The 27,427-nt window shown below is 41.7% G+C and overlaps 1 protein-coding gene across 1 annotated transcript in view; it reads right to left on the reverse strand.

Annotated features, from left to right (window-relative positions):
- Positions 1–811: 811 nt before the first annotated feature.
- The window catches only part of dynlt2b (dynein light chain Tctex-type 2B), a 119,048-nt gene continuing 92,432 nt past the window's right edge, over positions 812–27,427 (reverse strand). Inside the window, exons 2-5 of the mRNA XM_041208594.1 lie at positions 23,940–24,073; positions 20,524–20,593; positions 5,139–5,202; positions 812–2,344 (exon numbers count right to left, since the gene is read on the reverse strand). Of these exons, the coding sequence (XP_041064528.1) occupies positions 2,297–2,344; positions 5,139–5,202; positions 20,524–20,593; positions 23,940–24,073 (316 nt within the window). The 3' untranslated portion in view covers positions 812–2,296. The remainder of the gene's footprint in view (positions 2,345–5,138; positions 5,203–20,523; positions 20,594–23,939; positions 24,074–27,427) is intronic.

The raw sequence follows: 27,427 nt of genomic DNA on the forward strand, positions 1-27,427 counted from the left end.
TACTCAAGTTAGGGCAAGGGAGTTCTCCCTGGTGTGCTAGGCCAATATTTACCCCTTAACCAAAGTCACTAAAACAGAAATAAAAACAGAAAAAGCTGTAAATACTCAGCAAGTTATTGCAGCATCTGTGTAGAGGAACAGAGTTAACGTTTCAGGCTGTGATCTTTCACCAGAACTGGGAAACGCTAGAGCTGTAATAGGATTTGAGCATGTGGTGGGTGGGACAAGGACAAAAGGAAGATCTGATAGAGTGAAAGACGGAGAGATTAAGTCCTGAAGGCTGTAAAGTGAGCACCTCACCTTTTGATTAGGCCCTTTACAGCCTGGGACTTCCAAGGATATTAATGTTTCTATATAAATGCAAGCCTTTCAAAGTTACCAACAGTAATTTCTAACTGTAGGAGTTTATGTCAAGACAACAGAAGGGAGCATTCTGCTGATTGGGACTTAGTGAAATTGGCAAGGAAATCTTTCAGCTTTGTTCGTGATATTGTTTTAAGCAGAACAAAAGCAATGCTCACTCAGAGCTCATGAGACTCATCTTCACTACGTGTTCAGACAGACACAGGAGTTCCACATTTGGGGTCAGATTTTGCACTCAGTGGCAAAGTGATGGTGCTTGTTACTGACTTCGAAGAAATCTGCTCACAAATCTAGTGATCATTGTGGCGTGAATTTCACGATTACCAATTTTAATTTGGCTCTGGAGCCAAGTCAATTGTATCTCTAGGAGTGCGTCAACAGCTATGTTATTAAGGAGCATAAGCAGCCAATCACATTGAGGTATTCTCACAGACAACAAATCAGGAAGTTAAATGAATCGATTATCCTTTTAATAAATTTTTCAGGGAGTGAAATAAAGATTGAGGATGTATACTAGAGGCTGAAATAAACAAACTTAAAAAAAATAAACAATGCATTTATCAAAAATGGAAAAAAACAGACATTGCACAAATATGAAATTAGGGTCAGAAAGGCTGATCAGCAGTAGTTAGGGTTGTTAAAAACATAGTTACACCTCTTTAACAAGCCATAACATTTTTGCAGTTTTCAAGAGCAATATTACATGGGGAGATTCTTGTCAGTTCAATGTCTAAAGATTGCATCTGCAGGGGTTCCCATAGCAGAGTCTGGGGAGGAGCATGGAATCACTAACAGCAACTTCTGGATTCCCCCATTTAACTACAGATGTGCTGATGCCAGAACTTGCTGTCAATTTCAGAGTCATAGTGAAGGTCAACGTTGACGGTTTCACCATCAATAAGACCACAAAATCCGGGCCAATTTCTATTGCGACACCATGATCCCACACAATAGTGACTACGCACAACTAAGAAATTTTACGACTGCTAAATAGTTCCCAACCTTTGTCATCTGATCCCTCTCGACAAGTTTCCTCGCGCCATTCTTTTGTCTATTACTTTCAGACTGCTGTTGACTTCTTTCTAAATTAATCAACAGGGTAAACCAACTTCCAACATGCATCCACCTCCATCTGTGACCCAAAGCTTGAGGTTAGTGCTTGCTGATTCCATTCCACATTGAAGCAACCACACGTAAAACAACCTATTCGGTTGTTTAATGTACATATTACATACCTTGTGGCTCCAACTTGTGAACCAATGCTCGAGATATGGTGGCTAAAAAGGTTAAATTCTGAAGACTGGCTGCATAAATTTAAGTTGGTATTCCTGTCCTCTAACCGATGCACAATTCTGATGAATCTATGCTGCATCTCCTCCAAAATCAAAGCACCCTTCCTAAGGCACGATGACACTGTCCCCCAGGTGCGGTCTGTACAGCTGAAGCATCACATCCTCACAGTTAAATTCCAAAACGAGCAAGGTGTTTAAGTCAAGGCATTTTTTTTTTTTTGCATAAGCACAGATTTAAAAAGGGTAGATTTTCCTGTGTGCTTGCTGACCCCTTACTGGACAGGGCAGCACAGAAGCATGCACAAATAGTTTGTGTGTGCAGCCTCTATCATAACTGGCACTGGATGAGAGGTTCTGAAGAGGCGTCGACATCAATATTGTTAGCCTCCATTGGTTCTTTTCAGATACTGACAGACGTGCTGCATACATTTCAGCATTTTCTGTACATATGTTGTGCAGAGTTTATTTTAACCAGGGACAACTTGCACAAAATCACTGTACATTTCTTTATTCTTCGCATGAGCTATTACATTACGCAGCACTTTATTATAAAACCTATCGTACGGATGCAAAAACTTTTAAGATATTCACATGAAGACATTTAATAACAGCACTGGCTCCAGTTAGATGCTTGAGGGCTGCTAATAGTAGTAACAGCCAAAGGCAGCAGCAACGCAGAACAGGCTGTCCTGAAAGCAGACAAACTGGATTAATACAAAATTGAGATATATTACATATTGAACATACATTCATTACTAAGACCCAACAAGGTGTTGGTTAGAAATAAAAACAGAAAATGCTGGAAAAACTCAGCAGGTCTGGCCAGCATCTGTGGAGAGAGAAACAGAGTTAACGTTTTGAGTCCGTATGACACTTCCACAGAGCTACAGAGAAGTAGAAATGTGATGGGTTGATAAACATGTCATGGACACAAGACCAAAGGGAGTGTTAATGGTAGTTGTAAAGAGTAGTTGTAAAGAGTAAAGAAGGTGCTGATAGTGGCATAAAGGCAAGATAACAAAATGTGTTAATAGCAGAACAAGGATCAGCAAAGCATAACCACAGGTGACAGATGGCCCTGTGGGGGAGGGGATTTTGTCAATCTCCCCTTTGCTGTCATCTATCCCTGCCCTTCTATCTCGTTCCTCCTGCTCCACTGCCTCTTAAACAGTATAAAATCCATCACATTTCTACTTCTCTTTAGCTCTGAGGAAGTGTCATACGGACTCGAAACGTTAAGTCTGTTTCTCTCTCCGCAGATGCTGCCAGGACTGCTGAGGTTTTCCAGCATTTTCTGTTTTTATTTCAGATTTCCAGCATCCGCAGTATTTTGCTTTTATCAAGGTGTAGGTTAGACTCGAGCTCATAATCCAGGCAGACACTCCCAGTGCCAGTACTAAGGGTCAATGTTACTGGACTAGCGATCCAGAGGCCCAGGCTAATGCTCTGAGAATACGGTCTCAAATCCCACTAATCTGAAATTGAAAGCTACTCTCAGTAATGGCACCATGAAACTATCATAGTCTTAAAAACCCATCTCATTCACTAATGTGCTTTAGGGAAGGAAATCTGCTGTCCTTACCTGGTCTGGCCGAGATGTAACTCCAGACTCTCAGCTGCCCTCTGAAATAGCCTAGCAAGCCACTCAGCTATACCAGACCGCTACAGTAAGGCTCAAGACAGCGGCTCACCACCATCTTCCCAAGGGCAATTAGGGATGGGCAACAAATGTTGGCCTAGCCAGCGATACCTACATCACATGAAAGAATAAAAGAAAAGAGTGCTGCCCTCTCAGGAGGATACAAAAGATCCACAGCCACTATTTTGAAGAAAAGCAGCAAAGTTCCTTAAGTGTCTTGGTCAATAGTTATCCCTCAACCAATATCTAAAAACAGATGATCTGGTCACTATCACCTGGCTGTGTGTGGGAGAGCTTGGCTGTATACAAATTGACTACCCTGTTCCCTTTGCATTACAACAGTGGCTACATTTCTAAAAGTACTTCATTAGCTGTAAAGCGCTTTGGGATGGTGTGAGATCATGAAAGGTGCTATAGAAATGAAAGCCCTTCCTTCTTTTCATCTGGATAGCGTGTGCAGTTTTTGGGCACCTCACCACAGGAAGGGTTACTGGTGATTTCAGGCGTTGATAAGTTCCACTCTCAGCTAAGGTTAAGGGAGTTACAGCCTCTTTTTATGGGGGAATGAGACCTTCAAGTTGTCAGAATGGAAGTCTCAAGATTATGGAGATAATTATAAAAGTTACTGGCAAGGTAAAAATGGGAAGGTTCAGAATGAAAAAGGGAGCCAGGGAAAGCTATTTTAGCCAAAGGGTGAATTGGTTATGGAATAAGTTACCTCAATGAAGAGACAACTGAATGTGTTTCTAGATTGAAGGGATTGAATGATACAGAGAAAAAGTGGATACTGGAGTTATCAAAAAGTGATGGTTTTTATGAGTTCAATGGCTTTTTCTTGTTTCTTCACCGATGCCTTTCCTCACATCCTTTTCTTTCTCTCTCCTTCACATCTGTTGTAATTGCAGCAAACAGAGCAATAGGAATCTCTGCATTTCACACCCAATTGTCTAATTAATCCTCAACAGGTTCCGTTATCTTTAACTGAGAAAATGGGTTGAAGCACCAAGGATCACAGTGCAGTAACCAGCAACAATTTTTATTTATACAGCATCTTTACTGTGATAAAAACATCTCAAGAGGCTTCACAGGAGCATTATCAAAACAAAACACTGACACCCTAAGGAAACAACATGGTCAAAGAGGTAAGTTTTAAGGAATAGTCTTAAAGGAGAAAGGAGAGATGGAGACCTTGAGGAAGAGAACTCTAGAGCTTAGGGCCCAGCTGAGGCATGACCACCAATGATGGAGTGATTAAAACTGGTGATGCACAAGAGGCCAGAATTGATGGATTGCAGAGAGCCCAGAAGGTTTTTAAAATTCTTTCTCTTGGGATGTGGGCATTGCTGGCTAAGCCAGCGCTTTTTGCCCACCCCTAACTGCTCTTGAGAAGGTGGTTATGTGCTGCCTTCTTAAACCGCTGTAGTGCATGTGATGTATTCACTGGCCACAGTTACACGTGAAGCTGTATAGTAATGCTGTGGTTATACTACTGGACGAGTAATCCAGAGATCTGAACTAATAGCCCAGAGAGCATAAGTTCAAATCCCACCATGTTGAAGACAAATTGATATAAATTAGGCGTTATTAGTCGACAATATCATCATCATTGTATCATTGACCACCAGGATGGTAGAGGATGACCTAGATGAACTGTAGCCTCTTTCTCAGTCAGCCTATTTGGTCATCATCGGTAGAGAGGGACAGGACAGGAGCACAAACTTTTTTTTTAAAACTCCGTTGATGAACTAAACCAAAGCAGAGATAAAACAAACACTGGCCCAGAGGAAATCCTTTCCCTCAGACACATGCCCAGAACGCACCATTCATGCATCTCATACACTTACATTCATATACACGTCCTGTGCAAAGTTATCCGTATCAGCATCCCAGAAACACCGTGCAGCCATTCTAAAAGAAAACAGATATTTCATTATATATGGTAACAACTTGAATTTATTCAGAACAAAGTCAGAGTTCTCTGCACACTGAAAGAGATAGTCAGGTGAAACAGCAAAAAAGTGTGTCTGGCGGATATTAAGTGAAAACCAGGATGAATACAGAAAATTCAGAAGGGAAGCAAAAGAAGAAATAAGAGCAACAAAGAGAGAGTATGAGAAGAGGCTGGCAGCTAACATGAAAGGAAATTCAAAAGTCTTCTACACAAATATAAATAGTAAAAGGCGGTGGAGGGGGGGGGGGGGGGTGAGGTGCCAAAAAGAGAGTTTATACTTTGTTAGGACGCGACAGATGATGTGTGCCAGGCAGATCAAATAAATCTGCGAGGGACTCTTGATAACGCAGTCACAACGATTTTGCAATTTATATTTTATTTCGAGATGCGTACCCTGAATTCAGTGGTAATAAGTCCACCAAGACGCTAGAGATTTTTTGCAAAACTAAATGAAACATTTATTAACAAAAGGAAAGATTTCAAGCACATACATAGGTCTACAAATTACTACCATAATAACTCCTAAAACCCTTAATTAATCTGGCTTCCAGTTACACCCCCATTAAGGCAACACAAAAAAACAAATAGATTTTAAACAGATCCAGGCAAATCACCACAATACCCTAGACAGTCGAATTCAAAGTGGCTTTTCCTAGCTTTGGTTTCCATAGACAACAGCTTAATGCACAACTGCTGGAGGCTTTTCACACTTCTGGTAGATCTTACAAAATCTTCCTATCTGACACATAGCTTCTTCTCCTTGATACATGTTTCTCCCTTTTAATGCAAATTCCATTGTTCCCATATGTTTTTGGAACTTTACCTTTCTCCTAATATAAATCTTTTCATGGTGCTGATTGTTTTGAGACAGCTTTCTGTAAAGCTGAGTTCTTTAAAAATTCCAGAGAAAACTTTAAACAACTGTAATAGCCCATATTTTTAAGTGGTATGCTTGATATGCAACTCCAAAGTCAGGAATCAGACCACCAGTTCTCGAGCGATTCTATATTAAACTAAATGAAACATTTTATTAAGTTACAATACATTAAACACATACACATGGCTACAAATTACTGCTATCATAACTTTTAACAAATTCCTAAACTAATCTCCATTAAGGCAACAGCAACCCATAGGCTTAACCAGACACCAGACAAAGCATTTTCACCTTATGAATTCAAAATTAGGTTCTTTTCACTTTTGTTCCTGTGGAGTCAGTTGTAGGTTTGCAGTTGCTGTTGATCTAACATTGCGTCTGCCCTACACACATGAAAACTGCTGAAGTTATACCTAGTACAGCTCATTGAATGTAAGTTCTCATTGTATCACTAGCCTCTTTGAGCTCCACCTCTTCTAACAATAAAACCAGTTTCATAGTACCAATCTAATTAGTAATATAAACATATTGTTTGGTCTCTGCTAGCTAGGTGCCAGATTTCACTCGCCTTCTTGAATGCTCTATTTAAAAAATGCAAATGCACTCTACTTCTCTTAACATCACAAAACTAGCACACATCGAAACACCCAGAACCAGCTGGCTTTAATTCAATTAAGACACACCCACAGACTAAGCCTCTATTTTAAGAGAAAAATATTTTCCAATAATATTATATACATTAATAGCTTCATGACACTGATACTATCAGTAACCTTTAGAAAAAATGAACACACTGCTTGGCCTTGCTTCTCTGGCTAGGTGTTAACATCCTACCATCTCTTTGAAATTCAAACTACCCTGATTTATCTGATGAATTGTTTGCAACAGAAATCTCAAAATAGTGCAGCTTTAACACCAGACCCAGGGTTTCCTTTTCGATCATTGAATATCTTCGCCGTTGAACATTCAACTTCCATGAAAAATAGCCTATCAGTTTCTCAGTTCCAGTTTCATCTTCTTGCAACAATATGGCCCTAATGCCTTAGCGCTTGTGTCAATGGCCAATTTAAATTGCTTGGCGTAATTGGGTACTGCCAAAGCTGGTGTTGTAGTCAATTCGGTTTTCAAACTGTCAAACACCTCCTGACACTCCAGTGCCCATTGAAACATCTTGTTCTTTTTAAATAGTTCAGTCAGTGGAGAAACCACTCGGCTAAAACTTGGTACAAATTTCCGGTAAAACCCACTCATGCCCAGAAATATCAAAACTTCTCATTTTGTTGTAGGCACGGAGAAATCCACGATAGTTTGACTTTCACATCTCTCGGAGCCATCTTATCATGTCCAATGGTATGGCTCTAGATATGTAATTTGTGCTTTTGCAAATTCTCTGTTAGCCGAGTTCATCACCAAATTAGCTCTTTGTAGTCGACTACGTCTTTCTTCCAAATGTTGTAAATGCTCCTCCCACATTTGACTGAAAATTATCAAGTCGTCAATATAAACAGCACAATTGTTCAGTCCTGCAATTACTTTGTTTTTCAGTCTTTGAAATGTTGCAGGTGCATTTTTCATACCAAATGGCATGAATTTAAACTGATATAGTCCATCTGGTATCCCCTTCGCTCTCTCCGATAATGGTACTTGCCAATATCCTCTCAGCAAGTCAATCTTTGTGACAAACTTTGATTAAGTTTGCTCAATACAATCTTCCAACTGTGGTATAGGATATGAGTCCACTTCTGTCACTACATTCACCTTTCAATAGTCCACACAGCCTTTGTGTTCCATCCGGTTTGGTACCAGCACCATAGACGAACTCCAATAACTGCAACTAGACTCAATGATGTTATTTTGAATCATGAATTCAATTTCTTGTGATAACTTTGCTGGATTTAATCTATAAGAATGTTGCCTTAGCAAAGATGAAACTTCAACACTGACATCATGTGTAGCTAAATTTGTCCTCCCGTTTATTCCCACAAATAGCTTTGAATGACTGCAATTGCTTCTCCAGTTCACTTTGACACTTGTCTGGATGGTAACTCAATATTACATTTAAATTTTCAAGTACCCCTCATTATCCAATTTGATTAGAGGAAAATCAATTTCAGAATCCTTCATTTCTACCTCTTTCTCTTATCTACCACCATTAATATCTCCTTCTGGTCCTCTTCCCTTGTCAAAGGACTTTTTAAACATATTTACATATTACACCCTCTGCTTCCTTCTTCTATCTGGAGTATTTATTAAATAATTTACTTCACTCAGTTTCTATTCAATCCTGCAAGGCCCACTAAGCATTGCCTTTAATGAGTCATCCAGTACTGGTAAATGAGCTAACGCTTTTTACCTAGCAACAAAATTGTGAGTTGAAGCTTTCCTATCTGCCTTCACTTTCATCACTTGCTGTGATATTTTTAAATGTTCCCTAGCTAACTCACATGTTCTGTCCAATCTTTCCATGAAGTATGATACATAATTCTGTAGTTTCTGAATTTTGACCCACCAATTTCTCATGAATCAATTTCATGACCATAGGCTAATTCAAAAGGACTAAAACCAGTTGATGTACTATGAGTATACTTGATAACAAATAACAAGAATGGAATTCCCTATCCCAATCCTGTGGATAATCCTGACAATACACCTTCATCACAGTCTTTAAAGTTTGATGCTATCTTTCCAAAGCCCTTTGTGATTCAGGATGGTAAGCTGTTGACTTAAACTGTTTTATCGCCAAACTGTTCATTACTTCCCTAAACAGCTATGACATGAAATCTGAACTCTGATCTGATTGTATTTCTTTTGGTAGACCATATCTTGTAAAAAAATTTAGTTAACTCTTCCACAATTTTCTTTGTTGCAATATTTCTCAAAGGTATCACTTCAGGAAACCTTGTAGACACATCCATTATTGTCATTAAGTCCTGATTTCCACTTTTAGTCTTAGGGAGGAGTCGTAGATAATCAATCCTGACTCTAGTAAAATGTTCATCAAATGCTTGAATTGGAGTTAAAGGTGCCGGCTTAATCACTGTTTGTGATTTCCTTTTCACCTAACGTGTGACATGTTCTACAGAATTTAACTACATCGCTGTGCAATCCAGGCCAATAAAAATGTTTTTGTATTTTCACCAGTGTCTTTCTAATTCCTAAATATCCCCCCCATTGGAATTTCATGAGCTATTCTCAGGATCTCATTTCTATGTCCAAATGGTACAACAATCTGATGCACTTCCCTCCAGCTTTCATCTGCTGAAATCTGATATGGCCGCCACTTTCTCAGTAACACATTACCCTTAAGGTAATAACATTCTGGAATACATTATGCCTCTGTTTCTGAGTAAGCTGTCTGACATAACTGTTTTATTTGTGGATCCGTTTTCTGTAGCTCTATCAATGGCCTTGAGCTAAATACCTCAGCTGCATTATCCATCAATCTTTCATCCTGACAAATCTTATCAAAGACAGCATCACCTTTTCCCTGCCTTTTAATTTCCTGTCCTTCCTGTTTCAACCCGTGAGCTTATGATCTTGTACCACACAGCCAGGAAACAAAGCAGGATGCTCTTTCTGTAACACTTTGGTTGAAAACACCTCTACAGACTGCTCAACCACCATTAGCATCACCCACATCTGTGAGCCAGCTATATCATTAGCTAAAATAAGTTGAAGCCCTGCAATGGGCAATTTTTCCATTACTCCAACAAACACCTCACCTGTTTTCCACTTACTCTTCAAATTTACCTTCCACAATGAAACAGGTTTAGCATCTCCATGAGGCCCATTTATTATCGCCTGTTCCTGCAATACTCCCTCTGAGCAACAAATACCACTATCCCACAACATTAAGGATTGACTAACCTGTGTCTCTTAAAATTTTAATATCTTTACCTACTCCACCCTGTATACATGGAAAGACTTCCCATTCACATACAAAATCTTTAAACATTTCCTGCTCCTCAGAACTCCCTTGGGTAAATTATGAACACATTCTCACTTCTTTACCTTTCACTGATCCTTCTTGTTTTACCTGTAAACAAACCACAGTTTTCTCCTGTGCCTGAACCTCAGAACCCACAGTACTTCTACTTAGATTTTTCTGCATCCCAATAATTCCAACAGATTTTCCCTGTAATTTCCAACACACGGACTTTGTGTGCCCAACTTTATTACAATGAAAACACCTCAATTTTCGAGTATCACTTTTACCCTCAGTGCCTTCCTTTTTAGTGAGAAAAAACTTCCTAGAAATTTCCAGCTATTCCTTCTCTTCCCTGACTACCCACCTTCTTTTCACCTTCCCACTTTCTATCTTTCTCTGATTTAAAAGGATGACGAAAAGAAGGATTAGATCTATGAACGAACTCATAATCATCAGCTATCTCTGCTGCTTGTCTTACCATTTTAAGCCTCTGTTCCTCCACATGAGTTCTCACTACCAAAGGAATTGAATCTATAAATTCTTTCAAAAGAATTACTTCTGTGAGAGCTGCATATGTTGTCTTTATCTTTAATGCCTGTATCCACCAGTCAAAGTTACTTTGTTTTATTCTTTCAAATTCAATCTAAGTTTGCCCAGGCTGTTTTCTCATATTGCAAAATTTCTGCCTGTGTGCCTCAGGAACCAACTCATATGCCCTCAAAATAGCCTTTTTTACCACATCATAGTCCACTGACATTTCTTCTGACAGTAAAGCTTAAACCTCATGTGTTTTATCCACTAATCTAGTTTGTAACAACAATGTCCAGTTTTCTTGTGGTAATTTAACCTGTTTAGCTAGCTTCCCACATGAAATAAAGAACGCCTCCACATCTCTTTCTTCAAACTTCGGAAGACCTTACACAAATTTAAACATCGCCCCACTGGGTTTTAGGTTAAAGGTTATTTTTCATCATCAGAACTTTCCTCAGTATCTGAGATCTCTTTTTTAAAGTCCAGCTTTTTAAACCGATACTCTCTTTTCCTTTCCTTCTCTCTTTCTTCTTTTTCCAACCTCACCATTTCGAATTCCCATTCCTGTCTTTATTCTCTCTCCTGCCTTTCTGCCAGTTCCCTTTGGGATGCCCTTTCTCTTACCTTTTCTTTTTCTTCTGCCTCTAGTTCAAGTTTATTCATTTCCTTTTCATGTTTAAGTTGCTTCATTTGTAACTGGATCTTAGCCAACTCAATTGACTCATCCCCTGAAGAATGTGGTTTCTCTAGTATCCCTTCCAGTTTTAAAGACTGTGATATTATCTCAATTATGTCCGCTTTATTGGCCCCCCAATTTATCCACCAACTCTGTTAACTTACCCTTAGATACTTTTTGCAACCCAATCAAAGTTATATTTTCTACTTCTAAAAAACTTTTAGCTATGAAAACAGGCATTTTTGCAGTCTCACCACTTTAAAATCCCTCACACCAACCCCTGAATTGAAAGTGCCTCTCATACTCGTAACCTTAAGATTCACCATCTTCAAACCAATCAAGGAATTTCAAATATCCCACAAAGAGCCCCCAGTGTTCTGATGTAGCAGATGATGTGCGCCAGGTGGATCAAATCCATGAGGGAAACTTGATCACGCAGTCACAACGATTTTGCAATTTGTATTTTATTTTGAGATGGGTACCCTGAATTCAATATTAATGAGTCCACCAAGCCTCTAGAGATTTTTTTACAAAAATAAATTAAACATTTATTAACAAAAGAAACGATTTCAAGCACATACATAGGTCTATAAATTACTACCATAATAACTCCTAAAACCCTTAATTAATCTTGGCTTCCAGTTACACCCCTGTTAAGGCAACACTAAAAAACAAATAGATTTTAAACAGATCCAGGCAAATCACCACAATACCCTGGACAGTAGAATTCAAAGTGGCTTTTCCTAGCTTTGGTTTCTGTAGACAGCAGCTAAATGCACAACGATGGAGACTTTTCACACTTCTGGTAGATCTTACAATGCCTTCCTCTCTGACAAATAGCATCATTCTCCTTTATACATGTTTATCCCTTTTAATGCCAATTCCATTGATCCCATATGTCTCTGGAACTTTACCTTTCTCACAATATAAATCTTTTCATGGTGCTAATACTATCAGTAACCTTTGAGAAAAATAAACACACTGCTTGGCCTAGCTTCTCTGGCTAGGTGTAACATCTTACCATCTCTTTGAAATTCAAACTACCCTGATTTATCTAAAAATGCAAATTCTCCTCACGTCACCTTCTAAAACTTCAGCCAAGTTTACATATTTAGCATTTCAAACCTAGCTTCTTTTGATGAATCAAAAGCCTCCAAACCAGCTGTCTCCAATTCAATTAAATCCCACACACACAGAAACTATCCAAACCCCACTATTAACCTTCTTTTACAATAAATCACAATAATATTATAAGCATTATTATACTTTCATGACAACATGGAGACAGGAGGCGAGCCATGAGGTACTAAGTGAATACAAGAGAATCAAAGGTTATTGGGTGTAGGTGGAACGTGGAGTTGAGGCCACAACCAGATCAGCCTTCATTTTATTAAATAGCAGAACAGGCTCAAGGGGCCAAATAGCCTACTCCTGATCCTAATTCGTATACTCATATGTACTTTGCATCTGTCTTTACCAGGGAAGAAGGTACTATCAAAGTCAGAGTGGAAGATGAGGCAGTTATGACACCTGATGGGCATTAGGAGTCGAAATTAGAACCCGTGCTCTTCTTGATATATGTTAAGAGCCTAGGTTTGGGTGTACAGGGCACAATTTTCAAATGTGCTAATTACTCAAAACTTGGAAGTATTGTGAACCATGAAGTGTATAGTAATAGACCTCAAGAGGACATAGACCGGCTGGTGATATGGGTGAACACGTTGCAGATGACACTTTTTGCAAAGAGGTGTGAAGTGATATGTTTTTGTCGGAAGAATGAGGAGAGACAATGTTAAATAAAGGATGCAGAACAGGTTGAGAAAGTGATTAATAAAGCATATGGGATCCTGGGCTTTATAAACAGAGATATACAGTACAAAACTTGGAAGTTATAATGAACTTTTACAAGACATTGGTTTGGTCTCAACTGGAGTATTGCATCCAATTCTGAGTACCAGGCTTTAGGAAGGATACAAAGGCATTGGAGCGGGTGCAGAAAAGATTTACAAAAATGGCTCCAGGGATGCGGAACTTCAGTTACGTGGATATGTTGGAGAAGCTGTATTTGTTCTCCTTAGGGAAGGCTGAGAGAAGATTTGACAAGGGTGTTCAAATACATGACAGTTATCGACACAGTAGGTAGGGAGAAACTGTTCCCATTGGCAGAAGGTCAAAAACCAGAGGACACCGATTTAAGGTGATTGGCAAAAGAACAAGAAACAGTATGAGGGAAAACCTTTTTACACAGCAAGTGATTAGGATCTGGAATGCACTGCCTGAGAGTGTGATGGAGGCAGATTCACTCATGGATTTCAAAAGGAAATTGGATAAGAACCTGAAGAGAAAAAATTTGTGGGGCTATAGTGATAGGGAGGGGACTGAAACTTTTGTTCTAATCTGGTATGGATATGAAGGGCTGAAAGGCCTCCTGGTGTGCTGTAACTATTCTGTGATTCTATACTGCACCCTTAATGTAGTAAAATATCCCAAGGTGCTTCGGAGGAACGTAATCAGACAAAATCTGACACTGAGCCAAGTAAGGAGATATTATTGCAGGTGGTCACAGAAGTAAGTATGAACTTAAATTCAGAGTCCTATCTACTGCCCTCCTTTCAGGCAAATTTTAAATTAAGGGCACCTGAATCTTGGCTACTAATCTGTTCCTTCCCGCACGCTATGTAATTATTATTCGTTCTCAGCTGTCTGTCATTTCTCTTGTCACACTCTCTGTCTCTCTCTCCCCCTCATTGGGGTTGCCCCAATAGGACTGATTCCCCTGATCTTAGCTAGAATGGGGCTTGGAGGGACCAGCAGCTGGGAAATCACAGGTCAGCCACCCCATATCCATCACCCCTTAAATTAAGTCAATCAGCTATGAGAAGCGGCAAGCCTGTGACTTTTCAACCAGTTTTCCCAGCGATCATCAATCTCTGCCAGGATTACCTATTCGTGGACTCAGCCCAAATGTCTCCCCATGAGATTTATGGGCAAAACATAAACTGGAGTTTGTTCAATTTATTTTTATTCTTTCTTGGGACATGGGTGTCGCCAGCAAGGCCAGCATTTGTTACCCATCCCTAATTGCCCTTGAACTGAGTGGCTTGCTAGGCCATTTTAAAGGGCAGTTAAGAGTCAACCACATTGTTGTGGGTTTAGAGTCACGTGTAGGCCAGACCGGGTAAGAATGGCCGACTTCCTTCCCTAAAGGACATTAGTGAACCAGATGGGTTTTTATGACACCCGATGATAAATTTCATGATCACCATTATCAAGGCTAACTTTCAATTTCAGATTTTATTATAGTATTTAATATATTAGAATTACATAGAATGCAAAGCATAGAAACAGGCATTTGGCCTTAGCTGGTGTCTATGCTCCAATTGAGCCTTCTCCCACCCTCTTCATTTAACCCTACCAGTTTAACCTTTCAATCCTTTCCTCCTCATGTATTTATCCAGCTTCCCCTTAAAGGTTCCAATCTACTTTCATGAACTACTCCCCATTGTAGTGTGTTTCACATTATAAAGGTTGTTTTTTTCCCTACATTCTCTTTATTGCTATATTAGGACAGGTTTTAAACCAGAACTAGCAGGTCTTGGTGACATTGTGCATCCATCATTCTGAACTGATAAACAAACATTAAGGCCATGTGATGCAAGACAGCAATGCAGAACAGCAACAGAATGTGAAATATGCACTGGAATTCATTGAAGAGAAGGACCTTTCCCTGGAAGTACCCAATGAAAAATTGTGATTAACCAGGCAAATTGGTTACTTGGATACATCTCCAAGGATATTCAACAATTATTTGGAACACCATATTCTAACCTTGTCAGCTACTGCTGGATGCAGAGTCGTATTCGTGCCTGAGTCGGTGCGTTGTGGGTTCAAGTCCCACTCCAGAGCCTTGAGCACAAAATTTAGGAAGTACTGAGTGACTGCTGCACTGTCAGAGGGGTTGTCTTTTAGATGAGATGTTAAACTGAAGCCCCAACTATCTTCTCAGGCGAATGCAAAATATATCAGGGCACTGTTTGGAAGAACGGTAGTAGAGTTCTCCCTGGTGTCCAGGGACAAATTCCACCCCTTAATCATCATCACTATACCAGATGATCTGAGCATTATCACATTGCTTTTTGTGGGAGCTTGCTGTGCGCAAATTGGCAGCTGTGCTTTCCAATTTACAACACTTCAAAAGTACCTCATTGGCCATGAAGCGCTTTGGTACATCCTGCAACTTTGAAGGACACTATGTAAATGCAAGTTTTTCCTATTTTTATAGGGAACAGCCACAAAACTGATTCCCAGCATTAGAGGAGCGGGGATAGGTTGGGGGCAAGTCTTTAAAAGACGAATTCCATAAACACTATCAAATAGTAAATCTGCAATACTGCTTCAACTTGAACTACTGCGGTAAATAAAATCTGGAATAAAACCCTATCAGCAGAAATGGTGACCACAAAACTACTGAATTACCATAAAAACCCATCTGGTTCACAAATGTTCTTTAGGGAAGGAATCCAGGTGACCACATTGCTGTGGATCTGGGGTCAAGTCCTAACTGCTCTCTGAAATGGTCTACCAACCCAAATTAATCTAATTAATGACCTAGACCTATATATTGCCTTCATCAATCTCACAAAGGCATTCAACCATGTGAGCAGAAGTGGTCTATTTAAGCTGCTGGAGAAAATTGGCTGCCCACCAAAGCTGCTCAATGTGATCTCCTCTTTCCATGACAACATGATGGGTAAGATGAGCTGTGACAGGACAACATCAGAACCCTCTGAGAACAGCAGTGGCATCAAAGAAGCTTGTGTTCCAGCGCTGACACTCTGCATACTATTCTCTTTGCTGCTGTCATACGCCTTCAGGTCATCAACAGAGGGTGTCAGCTTTGACAACACAACCCTGGAGATTATGGATTGCTTCACATATCTAGGCTCTACAATCACAAGCAATCTGTCATGTAAAGGAAATACCCTTGTTTCCCCTAATGTGTGCTCCTCAGTAGCATTCCATACCAAGGAATACCTTCAGTAGCAAACCACCAGACTTTCCCAATCCTGCAAAGACTTTGGTTTGACCATCAGTATCAAGACGAAAAATGTCACTGTCCAGGATGTTGCCACACCGTCAACTATCAGCTTTGACAATACAACCCTGGAGATTGTGGATTGCTTCACATATCTAGGCTCTACTATCACCAGCAATGTGGGAAGCCGGGGACATTTCCAGTGCCCAGGACCAGCATGTGTGCAGGAAGTGTGTCCAGCTGCAGCTCCTGGAAGCTTGGGTTTCAGAGCTGGAATGGTGGCTGGGGACACTGTGGAGCATCCGCGAGTCTGAGAGCATGTGGATAGCACATTTAGAGAGGTGGTCACACTGCAGATGAAGGGACTTGAGGAAGGAAGAGAATGGGTGACCACCAAGCAGTCCAAGAGAAACAGGTAGGTAGTTCAGGAGTCCCCTGCGGTCCCGCTCGCAAATCGGTATTCCATTTTGGAGGCTAATGAGGGCGCTGGTTCCTACAGGGAGTGCGGACAGAGCCAAGCTTCTGGCACCACAAGCAGCCTGTCTGTACAGGAGGGGAGGAAGGGAGGAAGAGCAATAGTAATAGGGAGATTCTATAGTCAGGGGAACAGGTAGGCGCTACTGTGGCCGTCAAGTGGGCAGATAAGTAGCAGATGGAATTTAACCCTGAAAAGTGTGAGGTGATACACTTTGGAAGGAGTAATTTGACAAGGAAGTATTCAATGAACGGCATGACACGAGGAGGTTCTGAGGAACAAAGGGACCTTGATGTGTGTGTCCATAGATCTCTGAAGGCAGAGGGGCATGTTAATGGGGTGGTGAAAAAGGCATATGGGACACTTGCCTTTATCAATTGAGGCATAGATTACAAAAGTCGGGAGGTCATGTTGGAGTTGTATAAAACCTTGGTGAGGCCACAGCTGGAGTACCGTGCGCAATTTTGGTCGCCACATCATAGGAAGGATTTGATTGTACTGGAGGGGGTGCAAAGGAGATTCACCAGAATGCTGCCTGGGATGAAACATTTAAGTTATGATGAGAGGTTGGATAGACTTGGGTTGTTTTCATTGGAGCAGAGAAGACTGAGGGGCGACTTGATCGAGGTGTACAAGATTATGAGGGGCATGGACAGGGTGGATAGGGAGCAGCTGTTCCCCTTAGTTGAAGGGTCAGTCACAAGGGGGCATAAGTTCAAGGTGAGGGGCAGGAGGTTTAGGGGGGGATGTGAGGAAAAACCTTTTTACCCAGAGGGTGGTGACGGTCTGGAATGCACTGCCTGGGAGGGTAGTGGAGGAGGGTTGCCTCACATCCTTTAAAAAGTACCTGGATGAGCACTTGGCACATCATAACATTCAAGCCAAGGGCCAAGTGCTGGTAAATAGGATTAGTTAGGTAGGACAGGTGTTTCTTACGTGTTGGTGCAGACTCGATGGGCCAAAGGGCCTCTTCTGCACTTTGTGATTCTGTGATTACTGTGGGATACAAAGCAGGCTTGTGTGTGTAAGTTTGTGTGTGTGGACTGCAAGGTTTGAATCATCAAAAGGCTTAAGTGTAAAACAGAACCAATGGAAAGTTGTTCAAACTTGCTCCCCTGAGATCTAAGTCAACAGTGTGACAAATCCTGAGAGTTGCTATGCCGATGCAGTAGCATTCCATACCAGGGAACACCTTCAGTAGCAAACCACCAGACTCTCCCAATCCTACAAAGGATTTGGTTTGACCATCAGTATCAAGACGACAAATGTCACCGTCCAGGATGTTGCCACACCGTCAACTATCAGCTTTGACAATACAACCCTGGAGATTGTGGATTGCTTCACATATCTAGGCTCTACAATCACCAGCAACCTATCAAGTAAAGGAAATACCCTTGTTTCCCCTCATATTACTGTGGGATACAGAAGCAGGCTTGTGTGTGTATGTTTGTGTGTGTGGACTGCAAGGTTTGAATCATCAAAAGGCTTAAGTGTAAAACAGGCACTTTGAAATGAAGAAGGATGAGCTAAGATAAAGTCTCAGCAGATACAGTGTCAATGGAATTTGCATTTGTAGATAAGTTGAGAGGTTGTGAGATTTTCAAAGGGACATGATAAGATGTTTTACAACTAGCAAGATAAATAAGGCAATATTATCAAGTTTATTTGTCCCAAAAGTGCTGGCCATAAGGACAACATGAAAGATTTTTACATTCTGGGAAAAGTAACTTCCAAAGAAAGGGCGAAACAATGGGATTTACAGATCAAAAGGGAGAAAATATTTTTAAAGGAAGATGAAAAACTGTATGGGGAGTGGCTCTGAGAGATCTTGAGAGATGGACTGTGTGAAACAGACCTGTGAAAATACAGCTTCTAGCTGCCACTCCAGAGAAATGCTGGTTTGGTCCAGAGTGCAAGGTTTTGTTAAAAGGCTTGGCGTTCCATTGGTGAGTGACGGGGAAGAGAGGAGCTGTGAATTACCTCCCTTATAGCAACAGTGGGTGCTTGTGGTAATATTGTTGGATGTTATATAGATCAAGAATCTATTTGGACTGTTGCCTGAAAAGGGTATGTAGCTGGGAGTCTAGTTAAGTCAAAATCTTTTTGGAACTGTTACAAAACTAAGTTTAATTATATAACTGTAATCTTGTGTGTTTAACTTCTTTTATTTTGTTAATAAATGTTTTAATTTAATCTTTAAAATTTCCAAAGGTGGTAGTGGACTTTTCATTTCTGACTTCAGTGTACATACCTTCTTGTAAAAAATACAAAATGCAAAATCGTTGTGGATAGCTTGATCAAGTTTCCCTTTTGGATTTAGTCAGCCTGGTAATTACCATCTGCCATCTCATAACAGTCACTTGATGCTGAAATCAACACACGCATCGCAAAAGCTGCAGCTGTTGTGTCCAAGCCGAGTAAGAGAGTGTGGAACAATGGCAAACTGACTGAGAACACCAAACTGCGAGTCTACCAAGTCTTCATCCTCAGTGCACTCCTCCACAGTGGGGAGACCCGGACGACATCTGCTGGGCAGGAGAAAAGGCTGAACAGTTTCCACCTTCGCTGTCTCAGGCACATCCTGAGCATCTCTTGGCAGGACAAGGTCACCGACTCAGAGGTCCTGGAGCTAATTCCATCAGCATGCACTCGTTGCTAGGCCAAAGATGTCTGCACTAGCTTGGCCATGCTTATCGGAAGGATGACAGCCATACACAAAAGACCTTCTGTGCGGTGAACTGGCCACTGGGTCATGGTCTCTTGGGCATCCACACCCCTGCTAAAAGGACACTTGCAAGCAAGATATGAAGATGGTGGGCATTGACACTGACAACTGGGAGACAGTTGCTCACGGCCGAGACATCTGGGGGCTGACTGTTTGTAAGGACACTGGAAGAGGCGAGCAGAAAGCTTAACTGACCGAGAGGAGGGGCCGGAAAAACAGAGGCCAGTGAATCGTGCACCTTCTCAGCCCAATATCTTCATCTGCAGCAAATGTGACAGCAACTGCCAATGCCAGGGTGGGGCTCCTGAATCACACAAGGTGATACTTAACACCTAGTTGACCACGATGGCGCAAACCATCATTTTACGAGACCACTGGGTATTCAGGTCACAATTTCAAAATTTGCAGATGACGTAAAACTTGAAAGTATTGTGAACTGTGAGGAGGATGATAATGTGAGCATTAAAGAGGGCACAGTCAGGTTGGTGGAAAAGGCAGACATGTGGCAGGTGAAATCTAATGCAGAGAAGTGTGAAGTGATACTTTTTGTAGGAAGAACAAGGAGAGGCAATACAAAGGAGGATACAATTAAAGTGGGTGCAGGAACAGAGTGGGTATATGTGCACAAATCGTTGAAAGTGGCAGGGCAGGTTGAGAAAGTGGTTAATAAGGCATATGAGATCCTGGGCTTTATAATGGAGGCACTGAGTACAAAAGGTTCTGAAGCTCGTGGGGAAAATCCTACCCTTAGTCTGTGTTGTACTAATGGATCTATTCGGATGTCATTAGGAGGCACACTAACTGGCCGGCACACAGTTAGAAAGAAACAATCAGCTGCTGTTGTTATTCCTGCCCACCCCCTGCAAAGTGTGCCAGTGACATGCTTTCCTTGCCGAATAGCCTCACTACTAAAGCAAAGTGAAAGCATGCCTGTGCGAGGATAGAGCACCTTGTGACAAGGAAGGAAAAGGCAACACAAAGAATCATAGGATCAAGTGTAAAGCAAAAATCAAGATAAGTCGACAACATACTTCACTCCTTCACCTCGCTGCTCTCCAATAACGACCTGTACCACCAGTTTGTATCGCTCAAATGCGCATGCTGCAGAAACAGGACACAAGCTCTTATCAATATTGCTTTTGAGCACAGACTTCTGAAAGCAGAGCTAATAGTTATTGCACTTACTACATCTAAATTATACAGAGCACTGGTGGAGTACTGCAAACAGTTTTGGTCTCTTTACCAAAGGAAGGATAGGCTTGCCTTAGAGCGAATGCAACAAAGATTTATTACAATGCTTCCTATAATGACATGATTGTTCAAGAGGAAAGTTTGAAATGAATGGGCCTCTACTCTCTGGAGTTTAGAAGAATTGGGGGGTGATTTCATCACAACATGTAAGATCCTTAACGGACTTGACAGGGTAGATGCTGAAAGGCTGTTTCCCCTAGTTGGTGAGTCTGGACCCTGGTGGCCAGGGTCTCAGGATAAGGGGTCAACTATTTAGGAACAAGATGAGGAGACATTTCTTCACTCGCAGGGTTGTGAATTTTTGGAAACTTCTACCCTAGACACCTATAAATGCTTAGTCATTCAGTATATTCAAGGGAGATTGATTGATTTTGGACACTAAGGGAATTAAGAGATATAGGGATAGTGCGGGAAAACGGAGGTGAGGTTAAAGATCAGCCATGATCTTACTGAATGGCGGAGCAGGTTCAAGGTGCTGTATGACCTACTCCTGTTCCTATTTCTTATATTATTTAAACTTTTATTGAATCTCCAGATGGTGGAAAAAGAGCTAAATTTTCTTCAGCGTTCCTCACAGTCAGAATGAGACCTTACAGAGCTGAGTAAAATAGGTTGGTCACAAGCTGAAGGACGAGCCAGACAAAAGACAGCAGGAAGAGGAGTGAGGAAGGTGGAGCTGAATGTGTGATTGAAGGGGAGAGTGACTAGGCAACTTCTTAAGATGTGGCACGTCAAGGGATCTGGGAAGACTGCTCTAGAAGATAGGAATGCCTTCTTAAGGTGGAGTGGAGAGGGGAAGCGGTAACCAAGGATCAGGTCGTGGTTAGATCAGCAGGTGCAAGAACTTAAAATTGGGGCAGATCAAGGCAAAGCAGTGGGATGAAGCCAACGAGAGACTTGAAAGAAAAGAAAGGAAGAGATACTTGCATTTTTATAGCACTTATCACAACCAGTGGATGCCTCAAAATTCTTTACAGCTGACTAAGTGCCTTTTAAAGTGCAGTCACAGTTGTAAGTAGGAAACGTGACAGCCAAGTTGCACACAGCAAACGCCCCAAAACAGCAAACTGACAATACCCAGATAATCTGTTAATGTTGTGATGTTAATTGAGGGATGAGTATTGGCCAGGACACCTGACATAACTCCTCTGTTATCCAAAATAGTGCCATGAGATCTTTTAATACTTCAATGGAGTGTCAACCTTGATTTTTGTGTTCAAGCATGGGGTGGGACTTGAAACTGGAGCCTTGTAACTCAGAGGCGAGCCTGTTAACAACTGAGCCAGCAGACAGCAAGGGTTTTAAAATCAATCTGCTGGAACAGGAGAAAATGGCAAGGATGGAGCAACGGCAGTCTAAGACAACGAGCAGGCAAGGACAGCATATTTGAGAAATTAAAACTCAGTATGATAAATAGATTCTGGGATAGAGGCAATGGAGAGGAGTTGGATGGAACAGGTGGTGCGGACCAAACGGATGCAGGGATGGTAATTCAGCTGATGGTTAACAGCTGGACACCGTCCAGGACAAAGCAGCCCACTTGATTGGCACCGTATCAACAAACATTCACTCCCTCCACCACTGACGCACAGGAGCAGCAGTGTGTGTACCATCTACAAGATGCACTGCAAGAATTCACCAAGGCTCCTTTGACAGCACCTTCCAAACCCTCGACCACTACTATCTAGAAGGACAAGGGCAGCAGATGCAATGGAGCACCACCACCTGGAAGTTCCCCTCCAAGTCACTCACCATCCCGACTTGGAATTATATCGGCCGTTCCTTCACTGTCGCTAGGTCAAAACCCTGGAACTCCCTCCCTAACAGCACTGTGGGTGTACCTACACCACATGGACTGCAGCGGCTCAAGAAGGCAGCTCACCACCACCTTCTCAAGGGCATTTAGGGATGGGTAATAAATGCTGGCCCAGCCAGCGAAGCCCACATCCCATGAATGAATTTTTAAAAAGTTCCACCTCTGGATCAGGTGTGAGCGGGAAGGGGTTTGGATCAGGGGCACTGAGGTATTAATGGGCTGAAAGGGGTGGCTTTTGCCAGCAATAAGCAGGAAGGAACTGTGTTTTATCCAGAGGCAGTGGATGAATGTAATGTGTGCAGTGATACAGAGCCCACAGACCAGGAGGACCCAAGATAGATCTTGTCCCCTACTCAACACCACCTAGTCTGGGACACGCCAACTAGTCTCAGCTTAGGGAGCAATAGAGAAGGGACAGTCAGGCCTCAAATTCTGCTGCTGGAGGATAGGATTGTCACCAGCAAGGATGCCTCCTGTCTATCCCTTACCACTATGGTTCTTGTACAAAGAAAGGCCACTCACCTGAGATACTAAAGGTTGAAGGCCATGCATGATCCAGAATTGAGTCAACACTTTAAGGACAGACGTCTTAAAATCAGAGAACAAACTGCCTCCCAGTCATTTAAATTGATTTTATGACAAGTTATTGAAGAATACGCAATACTTGTCCAGCCAACTTTTTCAACTTTTAAAGACTGGTATAGAACAGAAGGCCATTCGGTCCATTGTGCCTCAGCAGTCCTTTTGAAGGAGCTATCCAAATATTTCCAATCCTGTCCCCACTTTGTAAAATGTTTCCTCTCCAAATATATATCACGAAGATCGCCTATTTCCACCTCTGTGACATTCCCCAACTTCAACTTTCCTCAGCCCATCTGCTGCTGAAACCCCCGTCCAAGCCTTTGTTGCTTCTAGATGTGACCATTCCCATGTTCTCCTGGCCAGCCTCTCGCCCTGTACCCGGCATAAACTGGAGCACATCCAAATCTCTTCTGCTTATATCCCAACTTGCACCAGGTACTTTTCACCCAGCACTCCCTGTGCGCGCCAACTTACACTGGCTCCCAATCCAACAATCCCTATCCTTTTTATTCCCCTCAAATCTCTTCCTAATCTCTGTAAACTCTTACAGACCTCCAAGATTTCTGCGCTGCTCTAATCCTGGCCTCTTGAGCATCCCTAACTTTAATTGCTCCACCACCTGTTGGCAGCCATGCCTTCATCTGCCTAGACGCTAAGTTCTGGATTTCCTTCCCTAATGCTCTCTTCTGAAGCACCCTGGGGTATTTTACCAAGTTGAAAGTGCTATATAAATGCACTTCTTGTACCTAATAAAGATGTCTGTACAGCGCATACAAATATGAAACAAGTGTACTGTACCTTTTACTTGAGTCTTTATGGCCTCTGCAATCTTCCTAGTCATGTAAGGGACTTCCTCTGGGTTATAAAGCTTGTTCGATAATTCCTCTTTCAGCACGTTACTGATCTTCCCTTTCACAATGGCTGTCTTGAATCTAGTGACAATAGTGTTGGCCATAAGTACATGCCATCCCAACAATTTTACAGTTAAGTGCACAGCTTTATTATGCTTTACTATACCAGGGCGATTACTTTACACTGAAAAAGACTGGTCAATATTGAGTTATGCCAACAGACCTTTGGTTGTTAATTCATCACCTATCTCTCCTGAAGCTGCTGGGGAACACATCAACTAACAACACTGCAAACGTTGTCCACATCCCTATAACTTTATAAAAGCAAAATACTGCAGTTTCTGGAAATGTGAAATCAAAACAAGAAAAGATAGAAACACTCAGCAGGTCTAGCAGCATCCATGAGTGAGAAACAGAGTGAACACTGCAGACCAACCAACCCATCATCAGAACTGGAAGTTAAAAGTTAAGAGATATATTAGTTTATAAGCAAAAACAGAGCTGCAGAAAATGGAAAGGTACCTGATCGGATAGAAGACAGGAGAGATTGACAAAAGGAATGGTGGCACGGCAAAAAGGTGGTAATGGAACAAAAATTTGTGGGGAATCTTTGAGAGACAATAATCCAAGGTAAAATTAATTGCTACTTGGAAAACTTGGGTTAATAACTGACAACCAACAGGGATTTATTAAAGGAAAATAGTCTTTGAATAGCTTGTGTTTGTTGATGAAGTTATTGAGAGGATTGATGCGGGTAGTGCGGTTAATGTCAGTTATCGGCGGTGGAGGTTGCCCTTTGGTTCAAGGATGATGCCTACTCATGGTTGCAAGTTTATGCCATGGGTCTTCTATTCTCGACCCACAGATCTTTGGGCACATGGGGCAGGATATCCCTTGTGGTATTTGGATCTGGAGTGCTGGATTTCCTCTCTTTTCTTTCCTTCTCTGCTGCTGCTCTGCCTCATCATTAAGACCTTGTGACTCAAAGTGTAATGATTCAAAGCTTGATGGACAAGTTGTCACCATCCTGAATGATTGGTAGCAAGCTCCTCCCAGTCATGAATGTTAATGCTGCTGTGCTCCAAGAAGAGCTTCAGAGTGTCTTTGAAGAATTTTCTTTGTCCTCCTCTGGAATTCTGGCCTCTTGAATGTTCAGAAAACAGGACCTGATGGGGAAGGCACTTTTTGGCCATTCAGACACAGCGTTCAGTCTATCAAAGTTGGTTCTGCAGGACTTTTGCCTGAATGCTCGTGGAGCTGGCTTCAAGAAGGACACCAGCGTTTGCTTAATGCTCCTCTCATTGAATCCGGAGTATGTGGTGGATGCATTGCTGATGGAATTTCTCTAGAGCCCTTGTGTGTCACTGATACACAGTCCAGGTCTCGCTGCAGTACAGAAATGCGGTGACAACTACTGCTCCGTACGCTAGAACTTTCGTTGACTTGTAGAGGTCTGTGTTGTTAAACACTCCTGGCTGTAGTTTGTAGAAAGCTATGCAAAAACAGCTGATCCAGTGTTGGATCATCTCTTCAATGGTGACCTTTCGAGAGAGATAGCTGCCAAGGTATGGGAAGTACTCATATTCAAGAGTCTCTCCCTCAACATACATGAGGTGGAATATTTGGCTGACCAGGTGTCGGCTGATATTTGAGTTTTGTTTTTAGCCACATTTATGGACAGGCCGAGTTTTCTGTATGCAGAATTGGAGAGATCAAGAGTGGCTTGCAAATCTGGCGCAGAGTGGTCAACGACACTCCAGTCATCCGCAAACTGTAGACCATGTATATCTATGGTGGTCAGTTTAGTTTTGGTATGAAGGCGACTGAGGTTAGAGTTTTCCATATAGGCAATATTTAATACTCACACCAGAAGTCAGCTGATGTTTGATGAGGTGAATAGTCATTGTCAGGTAGATTGTAAACAGCATGGGGGCTATCACACAACCTTGCTTGACCCCGGTCTGGATTTTGATAGCACCAGTTTTAGATCTCCCACTCAAGACAGTTACAGTCAGAGCATCATGAAGCAGCTGCAGGATAGTGACGCAGTTTCTCGGACACCTAAATCTTTGGGGCACAATCCACAGAGCCTCGCAATTTACTAAATGCTTGGGTCAGGTTGAGAAGAGTTCCTGATGTTGTTCTCGACATTTTTCTTGAATCAGTCTGGCAGCAAAGACCATGTTGGATGTGCCTCTGGAAGGTTTAAAGCCACACTGTCTCGGGGGTGTAGGGGGGCTTCCTCAGCCATAGTAAGTAGGTGATTCAGGAGAATGCATGTCTGGATTTTCCCTGCCAAGGACAAGAGGGAAATACTTTGATATTTTCCACAACATGATTCATTTCTCTTCTTGAAGATAGTTACGTATAGCGCGTTCCTCAAATCGGGGGCAGGGGTGGAGAGGAGTTCTTTTTCTGACGAAATCCGTATGAAGTGTGTATGGGGTCTTGGTGTGAGCAAAGGCTTGCCAGCTTTATACATCTCAGATGATCTGTACACTGACATTTGAGCAAGTACCGCATTATTATAAGTGAACAAAATTAAAGCCATGGATTTGAAAGGAGATGGCCAGTGGTTATGAAATTGGCTAAGGGACAGAAAACAGAGAGTAATGGCAAATGGTTGTTTTTCAGACTGGAAGGAGGATCACACCAGTGTTCCTCAGGGGTCAATATGAGGAACACTGCTTTTTTTTTTATATTGAATAGGAACCTCGGCTGGGGTATACAGGGCTTAATTTCAAGGTTTGCAGATGACACAAAACTCAGAAATGTGGCAAATACTGAAGAGAACAGTAACAGACTTCAGGAGGATATAAATGAACTGATAAAAATGGGCAGACACGTGACGCATATACAGATGCAATTTAACACAGAAGTGTGAAGTGACACATTTTGGTACGAAGAATGAGGAGAGGCAATATAAACTAAATGGTACAATTTTAAAAGGTGTTCAATAACAAAGAGACCTGGGACTGCATGTACACAAATGATTAAAGGTGGTAGGATAAGTTAAAAAGGCTGTTAAGAAAGCATACTTTTCGAATCATATCTCTTTAAACTGGATTTTACTTTTCAAAACATGGAAGGACATTGCATTATTTGGACATTGGAGGCTTCCGATAGTTAAAAGGGCATAAGTCCACCTTGGAACTATCAACATGCAGGCATCTTCCAAGAAATCACCTGAGCTATATGGCACTTGAGAAGGAGTTTGTTTTGAACTGCAAAGGACTTTAACTAATGAAGCCGGAAGACAAAAAGACAATCACATGGCAGAAGCAAACCTTAAATTTGAACCTGTGCTTTTGCTGTGTCTTGTTGGGGAAAGGCTGAGAACAGAAGGCTACCCTGACTAGCGCACTCTCCCTCTCTGCTTTGTGAAATAGTGTGTGGTTCTCAACCTGTAGCCAGATAATCCTCATCTGAGTGGAG

The sequence above is a fragment of the Carcharodon carcharias genome, chromosome 2 (genome assembly GCF_017639515.1).
Source record: "Carcharodon carcharias isolate sCarCar2 chromosome 2, sCarCar2.pri, whole genome shotgun sequence".
NCBI lineage: Eukaryota > Metazoa > Chordata > Chondrichthyes > Lamniformes > Lamnidae > Carcharodon > Carcharodon carcharias.